The following is a 13,781-nucleotide window of genomic DNA, read 5'->3' as shown; positions in this document are numbered from 1 at the left end:
GGAGGACCTCCGAGCAACTACACCTCCCGTCCTCATCTTGTCCTCTTCTCTTTCACCTCCACGACCAACTTCCTCTTCCTCCTCTTTTCTCCTCACACCATCAGCCCTGTCTTTCCTCAAATCCCGCTCCCCTCTCCTGGCCACCATTGCCTGTCTAAGTGCCAGTCCACGAGGTGCTGCCCGAGTGCAGCCGTCCGGTTGGCTGGTGTTCCGGGGCGGGGGCCGTAAAGAGTGTGTGCTGGACGGGGAGCAGATCTCCAGGGAGGGGGAAAGCCTGCTCAGAGACTTCCCCATCCTGAGGGCCTACCTGGGGGCCATGATTCAGCCCGTCCTGGGTACTTCGCTGGGGGCTGGGGAGGATGGAGCCGGTGGCGGAGGTAAGATTGTTTTTTGTTGCTTTTTAAGGTATTGTGTGTATATAGATATGCATTGTGTCATTTGATGTGTAATTTTTATTGATGTTTACATGCAAGGGCTCATCTGTGAAAGATTCTCCTCATGACTCCCTGCTTAAAAGTGAACTGACAGCTTTTTTAACTACTTTGCGGATATGCAACAGACAATCATTAATATCAGTCAAAAATATAAAATTCCAAGTTTATGCTTTATAAAGAGTAAAAAAAAAAAAGGTTATATTTGACTCCACATTCCATGATGTAGGTGTTGACTGAATAGATAGATGTAGTTCGATGCTATAATTGATTAATAATATAATTGGGGTTGTAAATCACAGCCTGGTACATTGTTTGTTGTTCCCTTCGGGATAAACCTTTTCAGATGACTGTAACTACGGCTGGGAACAATCATAGCTGAGGCAGTGACAACGTGGCTAATAGTGTATCTATGTAGTATTTATCTAGCAGTTCCATAGCTACATCGCGTTACATTGTACAGCCACCAAAAAAACTATATCATGGGACTTTTGTTGTTTTATTATGTGTCTAAAAACATAATCAAAACCGAAATCTTTAACCATGATAATGATAATAATTTTTAAAAAAGAAAGCATTTATCTCTCAGCACAGTCAAGGTAACAGCTAAAGGTCGATCTAGGAGCCAGATCATGAGTTGAGAGCTGGACTCATTGTGCTACTGTGTCGGACTACTCCCTTCCCAGGACCCATTGTGTTGAAGCAGGACTCTCAATGCTCTGGGCTTCCTAAAGGAAAACGGTCAACCCTATGTAACCCTATGTAACGCTATGTAACGCTATGTAACCCTATGTAACCCTATGTAACCCTATGTAACGCTATGTAACGCTATGTAACGCTATGTAACCCTATGTAACCCTATGTAACGCTATGTAACGCTATGTAACGCTATGTAACGCTATGTAACCCTATGTAACCCTATGTAACCCTATGTAACGCTATGTAACCCTATGTAACCCTATGTAACCCTATGTAACGCTATGTAACCCTATGTAACCCTATGTAACCCTATGTAACGCTATGTAACCCTATGTAACGCTATGTAACCCTATGTAACCCTATGTAACCCTATGTAACGCTATGTAACCCTATGTAACCCTATGTAACCCAGCTAGAGATGCAGCAGTTGTTTGGTTAACTAGCGAGAACCTAAACTACTGTTTTCCAGTTAGCTAACATTATCTTTTGCGTTCGGAAATTCACTCTGGCTATCTATCTACTCCGATTTCAGAGCCCTCTCGTCTGACGGTACCGGAGCGCAGAATAACGGATGAATTTAGTGAACGCTCAACACCCGTTGAATACGGCCGGTGTCGGTAAACGTAGGCAAAACAAGTTAATAGTTTAACATGTAAACAGCCTAACCGGCTCTGCTAGGGTGAGTAAAATGGTCAGTGAGGTGTTCTCTCATTTGTGTCTGGAAGTAGCTAGCTAGCCAACTTTAGCCAGTTAGCTTGGGTGCTTGGTTGGGACAAGCGTGCATTGGCAAGCTACAGAAGGACCGGTAAGCTACAATTCTCCGTCGTTTATTAGTGCAATTTTGACGGCCAACTATCTGAAAAAGTCTGAGAGGGTTTATCTAATGTTCCTTCGTTAGATTTTCACACATCTTGCTCTGGCTAGCATTAGTTGTTGCTCTGGCTAGCATTAGTTGTTGCTCTGGCTAGCATTAGTTGTTGCTCTGGCTACAGGAAGTAGGACCTGTCAACATTCACTCTGAACTGGACTGTGTGTTTACAGGAAGTAGGGCCTGTCATCATTCACTATGAACTGGACTGTGTGTTTACAGGAAGTAGGGCCTGTCATCATTCACTCTGAACTGGACTGTGTGTTTACAGGAAGTAGGGCCTGTCATCATTCACTATGAACTGGACTGTGTGTTTACAGGAAGTAGGGCCTGTCATCATTCACTCTGAACTGGACTGTGTGTTTACAGGAAGTAGGGCCTGTCATCATTCACTATGAACTGGACTGTGTGTTTACAGGAAGTAGGGCCTGTCATCATTCACTATGAACTGGACTGTGTGTTTACAGGAAGTAGGGCCTGTCATCATTCACTATGAACTGGACTGTGTGTTTACAGGAAGTAGGGCCTGTCATCATTCACTATGAACTGGACTGTGTGTTTACAGGAAGTAGGGCCTGTCATCATTCACTCTGAACTGGACTGTGAGTTTACAGGAAGTAGGGCCTGTCATCATTCACTATGAACTGGACTGTGTGTTTACAGGCAGTAGGGCCTTTCATCATTCACTCTGAACTGGACTGTGTGTTGACAGGCAGTAGGGCCTGTCATCATTCACTATGAACTGGACTGTGTCTTTACAGGAAGTAGGACCGGTCATCATTCACTATGAACTGGACTGTGTGGTTACAGGAAGTAGGAGAGAGAGAGAGAGAGAGAGAGAGACACAGAGAGAGAGAGAGAGAGAGAGAGAGAGAGACACAGAGAGAGAGAGAGAGACACAGAGAGAGAGAGAGACACAGAGAGAGAGAGAGAGAGACACAGAGAGAGAGAGAGAGAGAGAGAGACACACAGAGAGAGAGTGTGTCCAGGACAAGGTAGCATTTTAGGGTTACATAGGGTTACATAGCGTTACACAGGGTTACATAGCGTTACATAGGGTTACATAGCGTTACATAGGGTTACATAGCGTTACATAGGGTTGCATAGCGTTACATAGCGTTACATAGGGTTACACAGGGTTACATAGGGTTACATAGCGTTACATAGCCACAGGCAAAACAACAGAAACTGGATCAGCATCATGACTGGGGACAGACAGGAGTCATCAGGCCAGGTAGTCCTGAGGCAAGAGCTCAAGTCCTCCCAGCAACTACAACAACCATGTTCTCTCTCTCTCTGTGTGTGTGTATATATATGTAGATGCTGGAGGTCTTGGGGCAGCCTTATGTGGTAAGCCCCTGGTGGTTTTACTCCTGTCGGGCCCTCAGGGGACACCTGCCCAGGCTGTGGCTATGGAAGCCTTCCAGCAGGCCCTGGCCTCTCGGGACCTGGGCAGGGCTCTGAGCCTGCTGGAGCTGTATGGACAGGGTTGCAGCCAGGAGAGGGTGCTCCGAGACCGACTACTAGCCTGGGCTGCTCTGGAGGGTGAGTACTGGGTTCATTACTCTGTGTGGACGTTGGGTACAGATCTAGGATCAGCTTCTACCATTTGTGGGGGAAATGCTAAACTGACATCAGATTAATGTCTGGTGAGGGAGGGTCAGGTAGAACCATAGTCTGTGTCCCAAATGGAACCCTATATAGTGCACTACTTTAGACCCTATTCCCTATATAGTGCACTACTTTAGACCCTATTCCCTATATAGTACACTACTTTAGACCCTATTCCTTATATAGTGCACTACTTTAGACCCTATTCCCTATATAGTACACTACTTTAGACCCTATTCCCTATATAGTACACTACTTTAGACCCTATATAGTGCACTACTTTAGACCCTATTCCCTATATAGTACACTACTTTAGACCCTATTCCCTATATAGTACACTACTTTAGACCCTATTTCCTATATAGTGCACTACTTTAGACCCTATATAGTGCACTACTTTAGACCCTATTCCCTATATAGTGCACTACTTTAGACCCTATTCCCTATATAGTGCACTACTTTAGACCCTATTCCCTATATAGTACACTACTTTAGACCCTATATAGTGCACTACTTTAGACCCTATTCCCTATATAGTACACTACTTTATACCCTATTTCCTATATAGTGCACTACTTTAGACCCTATATAGTGCACTACTTTAGACCCTATTCCCTATATAGTGCACTACTTTAGACCCTATATAGTGCACTACTTTAGACCCTATTCCCTATATAGTACACTACTTTAGACCCTATTTCCTATATAGTGCACTACTTTAGACCCTATTCCCTATATAGTGCACTACTTTAGACCCTATTCCCTATATAGTACACTACTTTAGACCCTATTTCCTATATAGTGCACTACTTTAGACCCTATTCCCTATATAGTGCGCTACTTTAGACCCTATATAGTGCACTACTTTAGACCCTATTCCCTATATAGTGCACTACTTTAGACCCTATTCCCTATATAGTGCGCTACTTTAGACCCTATATAGTGCACTACTTTAGACCCTATTCCCTATATAGTACACTACTTTAGACCCTATTTCCTATATAGTGCAATACTTTAGACCCTATTCCCTATATAGTACACTACTTTCGACCCTATTTCCTATATAGTGCACTACTTTAGACCCTATTCCATAAATAGGGCACTACTTTAGACCCTATTCCCTATATAGTGCGCTACTTTAGACCCTATTCCCTATATAGTGCACTACTTTAGACCCTATTCCCTATATAGTGCACTACTTTAGACCCTATTCCCTATATAGTGCGCTACTTTAGACCCTATATAGTGCACTACTTTAGACCCTATTCCCTATATAGTACACTACTTTAGACCTTATTCCCTATATAGTGCACTACTTTAGACCCTATTCCCTATATAGTGCACTACTTTAGACCCTATTCCCTATATAGTGCACTACTTTAGACCCTATTCCCTATATAGTGCACTACTTTAGACCCTATTCCCTATATAATGCACTCCTTTAGACCCTATTCCCTATATAATGCACTCCTTTAGACCCTATTCCCTATATATGCACTACTTTAGACCCTATTCCCTATATAATGCACTCCTTTAGACCCTATTCCCTATATATGCACTACTTTAGACCCTATTCCCTATATAGTGCACTACTTTAGACCCTATTCCCTATATAATGCACTCCTTTAGACCCTATTCCCTATATAATGCACTCCTTTAGACCCTATTCCCTATATAATGCACTCCTTTAGACCCTATTCCCTATATATGCACTACTTTAGACCCTATTCCCTATATAATGCACTCCTTTAGACCCTATTCCCTATATATGCACTACTTTCGACCCTATTCCCTATATAGTGCACTACTTTAGACCCTATTCCCTATATAATGCACTCCTTTAGACCCTATTCCCTATATAATGCACTCCTTTAGACCCTATTCCCTATATATGCACTCCTTTAGACCCTATTCCCTATATAATGCACTCCTTTAGACCCTATTCCCTATATATGCACTCCTTTAGACCCTATTCCCTATATATGCACTACTTTCGACCCTATTCCCTATAAAGTGCACTACTTTAGACCCTATTCCCTATATAATGCACTCCTTTAGACCCTATTCCCTATATAATGCACTCCTTTAGACCCTATTCCCTATATATGCACTACTTTCGACCCTATTCCCTATAAAGTGCACTACTTTAGACCCTATATAGTACACTACTTTAGACCCTATATAGTGCACTACTTTCGACCCTTTTCCCTATAAAGTGCACTACTTTAGACCCTATTCCCTATATAGTACACTACTTTAGACCCTATATAGTGCACTACTTTAGGCCCTATTCCCTATATAGTGCACTACTTTAGACCCTATTCCCTATATATGCACTACTTTCGACCCTATTCCCTATAAAGTGCACTCCTTTAGACCCTATTCCCTATATATGCACTACTTTCGACCCTATTCCCTATAAAGTGCACTACTTTAGACCCTATTCCCTATATAGTGCGCTACTTTAGACCCTATATAGTACACTACTTTAGACCCAATATAGTGCACTACTTTAGACCCTATTCCCTATATACCGACCAGGACCAACCTTGTTTAGCGGCAAGCCAGCATTGGGATACATTCAGTGCACTACTTTAGGCCAGGGCCCACAGGACTCTGTTATCTAGTGTACTACTCTAGGCCAGGGCCCACAGGACTCTGTTATCTAGTGCACAACTTTAGGCCAGGGCCCACAGGACTCTGTTATCTAGTGCACTACTTTAGACCGGGACCCATAGGGCTCTGTTATCTAGTGCACAACTTTAGACCAGGGCCCATAGGGCTCTGTTATCTAGTGCACTACTTTAGACCGGGACCCATAGGGCTCTGTTATCTAGTGCACAACTTTAGACCAGGGCCCATAGGGCTCTGTTATCTAGTGCACTACTTTAGACCATGACCCATATGGCTCTGTTATCTAGTGCACTACTTTAGGCCAGGGCCCACAGGGCTCTGTTATCTAGTGCACTACTTTAGACCATGGCCCATATGGCTCTTATCTAGTGCACTACTTTAGACCAGGGCACTACTTTAGACCAGGGCCCATAGGGCTCTGTTATCTAGTGCACTACTTTAGACCAGGACCCACAGGGCTCTGTTATGTACTGTAGTGCACTACTCTAGGCCAGGGCCCATAGGCCTCTGTTATCTAGTGCACTACTTTAGACCAGGGCCCATAGGCCTCTGTTATCTAGTGCACTACTTTAGGCCAGGGCCCATAGGCCTCTATTATCTAGTGCACTACTTTAGGCCAGGGCCCATAGGCCTCTGTTATCGAGTGCACTACTTTAGGCCAGGGCCCATAGTCCTCTGTTATCTAGTGCACTACTTTAAGCCAGGGCCCATAGGCCTCTGTTATCGAGTGCACTACTTTAGACCATGGCCCATATGGCTCTTATCTAGTGAAGTGGTTGCCATTTGGGATGTTCCCATGGCTCTGTTTATGTTGTGTCTGTTTGGTGATTTTTAGATAGCCTAGTGGTTAGAGTGTAGAGGCGACAGGTAGCCTAGTGGTTAGAGTGTAGAGGCGACAGGTAGCCTAGTGGTTAGAGTGTAGAGGCGACAGGTAGCCTAGTGGTTAGAGTGTAGAGGCGACAGGTAGCCTAGTGGTTAGAGTGTAGAGGCGACAGGTAGCCTAGTGGTTAGAGTGTAGAGGCGACAGGTAGCCTAGTGGTTAGAGTGTAGAGGCGACAGGTAGCCTAGTGGTTAGAGTGTAGAGGCGACAGGTAGCCTAGTGGTTAGAGTGTAGAGGCGACAGGTAGCCTAGTGGTTAGAGTGTAGAGGCGACAGGTAGCCTAGTGGTTAGAGTGTAGAGGCGACAGGTAGCCTAGTGGTTAGAGTGTAGAGGCGACAGGTAGCCTAGTGGTTAGAGTGTAGAGGCGGCAGGTAGCCTAGTGGTTAGAGGGGGGAGGCAGCTAGCCTAGTGGTTAGAGGGGGGAGGCAGGTAGCCTAGTGGTTAGAGTGTGGAGGCGGCAGGTAGCCTTGTGGTTAGAGGGGGGAGGCAGTTAGCCTTGTGGTTATATATATATATCCCATTTAGCAGACGCTTTTGTCCAAAGCGACTTACAAGTCTGGGGCTACCTGCCTACCTGCCTCCCCCCTCTAACTTTTGGTTAGAGGGGGGAGGCAGGTAGCCTTGTGGTTAGAGGGGGGAGGCAGGTAGCCTAGTGGTTAGAGGGGGGAGGCAGGTAGCCTAGTGGTTAGAGGGGGGAGGCAGGTAGCCTAGTGGTTAGAGGGGGAGGCAGGTAGCCTAGTGGTTAGGGGGGAGGCAGGTAGCCTAGTGGTTAGGGGGAGGCAGGTAGCCTAGTGGTTAGAGGGGGGAGGCAGGTAGCCTAGTGGTTAGAGGGGGAGGCAGGTAGCCTAGTGGTTAGAGGGGAGGCAGGTAGCCTAGTGGTTAGAGAGGGGGAGGCAGGTAGCCTAGTGGTTAGAGGGGGAGGCAGGTAGCCTTGTGGTTAGAGTGTAGAGGCGGCAGGTAGCCTAGTGGTTAGAGTGGGGGAGGCAGGTAGCCTAGTGGTTAGACTGTAGAGGCGGCAGGTAGCCTAGTGGTTAGAGGGGAGGCAGGTAGCCTAGTGGTTAGAGGGGGGATGCAGGTAGCCTAGTGGTTAGAGGGGGATGCAGGTAGCCTAGTGGTTAGAGGGGGGATGCAGGCAGCCTAGTGGTTAGAGAGGGGAGGCAGGTAGCCTAGTGGTTAGAGGGGGGAGGCAGGTAGCCTAGTGGTTAGAGGGTAGGGGAGGCAGGTAGCCTAGTGGTTAGAGTGTAGGGGAGGCAGGTAGCCTAGTGGTTAGAGTGTAGGGGAGGCAGGTAGCCTAGTGGTTAGAGTGTAGAGGCGGCAGGTAGCCTAGTGGTTAGAGTGTAGAGGCGGCAGGTAGCCTAGTGGTTAGAGGGGGGAGGCAGGCAGCCTAGTGGTTAGAGTGTAGAGGCGGCAGGTAGCCTAGTGGTTAGAGGGGGGAGGCAGGTAGCCTAGTGGTTAGAGCGTTGGGTCAGTAACCAACAAGTTCCAAATCTGTCGTTCTACCCCTGAACAAGGCAGTTAACCAACTGTTCCCCGGTTGGCCATCATTGTAAATAAGAATTTGTTCTTAACTGACTTGCCTCGTTAAATACAAAATATCTACTGTGTTGACATTTTGGAGATATGATATTTTTTAAACTTCCTAACACAATCTCTGATTTGTTTCGTATCTCCCTCCCTACAGATGGCGAAGACAGCATTGGCCAGTTGTTCAGAGTACAGGACCCATGTCTGAGGGCCCGTGTGGCCTTACAAGCCCTGGAGCGCTGGCCCCTCGGGCCCTCTCTGGAGCTGATGGAGTTCTGCCTTAACAACCCCCACATGGAGGCCTCTCTCAGGGGAGAGCTGGAGCTCAGGAAGACGGAGCTGGACGTCTACCAACGGGTAAGCAGAGACATTTAATCAAAGTTATTAGGCCTCTCTCAGGGGAGAGCTGGAGCTCAGGAAGACGGAGCTGGACGTCTACCAACGGGTAAGCAGAGACATTTAATCAAAGTTATTAGGCCTCTCTCAGGGGAGAGCTGGAGCTCAGGAAGACCGAGCTGGACGTCTACCAACGGGTAAGCAGAGACATTTAATCAAGGTTATTAGGCCTCTCTCAGGGGAGAGCTGGAGCTCAGGAAGACGGAGCTGGACGTCTACCAACGGGTAAGCAGAGACATTTAATCAAAGTTATTAGGCCTCTCTCAGGGGAGAGCTGGAGCTCAGGAAGACGGAGCTGGACGTCTACCAACGGGTAAGCAGAGACATTTAATCAAAGTTATTAGGCCTCTCTCAGGGGAGAGTTGGAGCTCAGGAAGACCGAGCTGGACGTCTACCAACAGGTAAGCAGAGACATTTAATCAAAGTTATTAGGCCTCTCTCAGGGGAGAGCTGGAGCTCAGGAAGACCGAGCTGGACGTCTACCAATGGGTAAGCAGAGACATTTAATCAAAGTTATTAGGCCTCTCTCAGGGGAGAGTTGGAGCTCAGGAAGACGGAGCTGGACGTCTACCAACGGGTAAGCAGAGACATTTAATCAAAGTTATTACGTACTTTATGATCATGTTATTTGAAGCGGGTAGATAAATGTTATTTGAAGCGGGTAGATAAATGTTATTTGAAGCAGATAGATAAATGTTATTTGAAGCAGATAGATAAATGTTATTTGAAGCAGGTAGATAAATGTTATTTGACAATTGAAACGGGAACTGGACACATATCGAAGGGTAAATAAAGTGGGGCAAAAAAGTATTTAGTCAGCCACCAATTGTGCAAGTTCTCCCACTTAAAAAGATGAGAGGCCTGTAATTTTCATCATAGGTACACTTCAACTATGACAGACAAAATGAGAAGAAAAAAAATCCAGAAAATCACATTGTAGGATTTTTAATTAATTAATTTGCAAATTATGGTGGAAAATAAGTATTTGGTGTCAAACAAAAGTTTATCTCAAGACTTTGCACACACATACCGTGCCGGCCCACACCCTTCTGGCACAAACTTCTCTGCCATCTTCCCTGTCTTTCTCTCACGTTGTTCTATCCACAATAAAGAACAAAATATGACCGCTTCAACAAATCTTCTATCCTAGATGTTGAACCTGCTGCCTTCGTTGCCGTGGGCCACCTGGCAGGAGCTGAGGACAGAGTCCAGGAGAGACCCTGAGTCCATGTTTTCTAGGATGTTGGAAGCCAGGGTGAGTCTCAGCACTGTGTAAATTAATAGCCTGTACACCTTTTGTTTGTTAACATGGACGTTATCAGACCTTGAGTCTATGCTGTCTGGGAGGCTGGAGGCCAAGGTAAGTCCCACCAATGTGTTCACATATAGTCCCATTTATTTATTTATATTTTTTTATCCAGGTTAACTTTAGCACTAACGTTTTAATGGACGTTTTTAGTATTTACAAAAAAACACAGAGGGTTCTGGGAAAAAAAGGATCAAACGAATCAAAAGATGCTTCCTCTGCTGTCCAGTTGATGTTCTCTCATCATCTCTCTGTCAGGAGTTTTCTCTGTGTGCCCAGTGGATGGCGCTGTACTCTGTCTCAGACCAACTCAGATTGCAGCTGCAGACTGAACACCTGCTCCACCTGCTGGAGAAAGGACAGACTGACGACGCTTTCCAGGTGGGCTTTTGTCTGCATCGCTATTGGTCTAAACTTGTCTTCCTTCATTTCTTCTACTTCCTCTCTTCCATATGTGACCGACCGGCTCGATTCGCTCTTATGTTGCAAAATTTGAACTTGTGTTTCTTATTTAATTTTTTACACTGGATAAAAGTAGAAACTCAGAGCTATAAAGTGGTATATTATACACTACAGTTGAGGAACAATGGAAAAGTAATTCTGCTTTGAAAGTCGATCAACTTTTGAGAAAATGGCCCTTGAATGTTTTGGTACACCTCCTGGAGTGCCCTTCTTTGTCTACACCCATTCAGCATTGTTCACACCCTCTTAAGCTTTTAGCCCCACCCATCTCTTTAAGGGTTGATCCGAGCATTCTGTCCTAACAACAGCAGTCAAGCACCCAAGCTAATTGGCTAACGTTTGCTAGCTTGCTATCTACTTCAAGACACAAATGAGAGAACAGCTCTCTGAACATTACTCGCCTAAGTATAGCAGAGCTGGTTTGGCTGTTAGGTTATCCAGAGCGTTGGTGACTAAATGTGCTGCTGACAACAATTTAGTTTTTTTTTTGCCATTCGTAAATTCGTCAGGTATTCTGCGCTCTGGCACACTCAGACGAGAGTGCTCTGAAATCGGAGTTGATAGCCAGAGGGAATTTACCAGCTACGTCTATCAACAGTTGCCTAAATGACATCATTAACATTCTATTGAAATGGTTACTTGCATAGTGGAGTCTTTTGTTTAGACATGTAGCTAGCTAGCTAAACAATGAAGCATAATCCCAACTCATTACATTACTACCCTGCATGAATCTGTAGGTAGCTAACCAACAAGGTTCAATGTTAGCTAACTAGCTAATATTAGGCTATAACTAGCAATGCAAATGGCTCTGAGATACAAATAATATTACTACACAGATCATACACGTAATGTTATCTAGCGAGTCAGCGAGCTTACTTTCACTAGCTAGCTAACAGTACACTTTAACTTGAAATTAAAGTGTTTTTCTGACAAAATTAGAAATGTGTAATATCTGAAAATGTAGCTAGCTAGACTATCTTACCTGTATACATGGATGGACTCTTCTCGCTCTCTCACGGGTGCCATCGCTCATCCATATACTTACATGTACATATTCTCATTCACCCCTTTAGATTGGTGTGTTTTAGGTAGTTATTGGGGAATTGTTAGATTACTTGTTAGATATTACTGCACGGTCGGAACTAGAATCACAAGCATTTCGCTACTCTCGCATTAAAATCTGCTAACCATGCGTATGTGACCAATAAAATTAGATTTGATTTGACGGATGCCCTTAGTTTGAAGATGTAATCCAGAGACCGGTGTTTCCTCCATCTCCTTAGCTATCATACTCTAATTCCACTGATTTCAAAACTTGATCATCCAGAAAGTGCAGAGAATATCTTATGCAGTTGTACAACTATATATATATATATATATATAAAGCTGCGTTAGCCTCGACATACTGACCAGCTCATATAGACAGAAGTGTGCTATATTGCAGACCAATCCGAACTCATCTCTCGGTATGTTCAGCCCACTCATTATCTCAGCCAATCATAGCTAGCGGGAAGGTTGTTTACTTTTTCTGTGGCTAAATCAACTAGGTTCGTAATTTTAACAATTTAATTCGTATTTACAGATGGATTGCACGTCTGTTATTCAGGCACATGAAAGTTCACATGGTCCAGAAGTTCACGTTTAAATGGCTCTCCTGTGAAATAGTGACCCGCTACATACGCCTAGATTCCTGAAATGAGTCCCATTTATTCTCCTTCCTCTCCTCTGTTTCTTCTTCCTCTTCTCCATTTCTTCTCCTTCCTCTTCCCTTATTGGAAGAACAGAATAGGCGAAGGCAATAGGCTGGATTCCTACGGTATTAGGAAATCTCCTTTCACCTGTCCATTGTCTTTCCAATCAGTGCAGAAGAAGGAAAGGAGAAGAGGAATCCAGTTTATACAATTGAGATGTGACCCATCTGTCTATAGTTGTTTCTCCTCCGTGCACTATGTCATAGACTTTGTTTCTCATTGACTCTCTTCACTGTGATTGGTGCAGCTGCTGGAGGGCCTATCAGACTTAACCTTGGGTCTGGAGGTGTGTGAGCGCGCTCTGGACCGCCGGCCCGGATTGGCTGCCTGCCACTTCCTGGCTAACTACCTCACTCTCCACTTCCAGTGCGAAGTGTCCCCCGCCCGCCGACGCCACATCCACGACCTTCACCTGGGATCCAAGGTCAGCAGATTCAATTACCTTTATTGTATCTGTGAGCTCTAGTGTTGATGGGGAGCCTAGCGGTTAAGAGCAGGGAGCCTAGCGGTTAAGAGCGGGCAGCCTAGCGGTTAAGAGCGGGCAGCCTAGCGGTTAAGAGCGGGCAGCCTAGCGGTTACGAGCGGGCAGCCTAGCGGTTACGAGCGGGCAGCCTAGCGGTTACGAGCGGGCAGCCTAGCGGTTACGAGCGGGCAGCCTAGCGGTTAAGAGCGGGGAGTCTAGCGGTTAAGAGCGGGCAGTCTAGCGGTTAAGAGCAGGTAGGAAAAGAACGAGCGCGGGAACGATGGGAGAGCGCGGGAACGATGGGAGAGCGCGGGAACGATGGGAGAGCGCGGGAACGATGGGGGAACGAGCGCGGGAACGATGGGAGAGCGCGGGAACGATGGGAGAGCGTGGGAACGATGGGAGAGCGCGGGAACGATGGGGGAGCGCGGGAGCGATGGGGGAACGATGGGAGAGCGCGGGAACGATGGGAGAGCGCGGAACGATGGGAGAGCGCGGGAACGATGGGAGAGCGCGGGAGCGATGGGGGAACGATGGGAGAGCGCGGGAACGATGGGAGAGCGCGGGAACGATGGGAGAGCGCGGGAGAGATCAGGAAAGAGTGTGTCACCAAGGTAATAGGTCTGATTTGAACCCGACACTGGAACACACACCACCAGATAGTGTTTTAAATTAACCTCTCTCCTCTCCTCTCACCTACTCTCCTCTCCTCTCTCTTCTCTCTCCTCTCCTCTCCTCTCTACTCTCCTCTCTCTT

The 13,781-nt window shown here is 45.9% G+C and overlaps 1 protein-coding gene across 1 annotated transcript in view; it reads left to right on the top strand.

The window, feature by feature from the left end:
- Positions 1–13,781, top strand: part of zfyve26 (zinc finger, FYVE domain containing 26) — a 126,701-nt gene that overhangs the window by 54,522 nt on the left and 58,398 nt on the right. The window contains 6 exon segments of the mRNA XM_064955546.1: positions 1–377; positions 3,319–3,543; positions 8,805–9,004; positions 10,194–10,298; positions 10,608–10,730; positions 12,810–12,986. The exon segment at positions 1–377 is cut by the window's left edge and continues 327 nt beyond it. Coding sequence (XP_064811618.1) covers positions 1–377; positions 3,319–3,543; positions 8,805–9,004; positions 10,194–10,298; positions 10,608–10,730; positions 12,810–12,986 — 1,207 coding nt within the window.

This window comes from Oncorhynchus masou, chromosome 32 (assembly GCF_036934945.1).
Source record: "Oncorhynchus masou masou isolate Uvic2021 chromosome 32, UVic_Omas_1.1, whole genome shotgun sequence".
Classification (NCBI taxonomy): Eukaryota; Metazoa; Chordata; class Actinopteri; order Salmoniformes; family Salmonidae; genus Oncorhynchus; species Oncorhynchus masou.
Note: the sequence above shows the minus strand (reverse complement) of the source record. Positions and strands in the feature narration are given on the sequence as shown.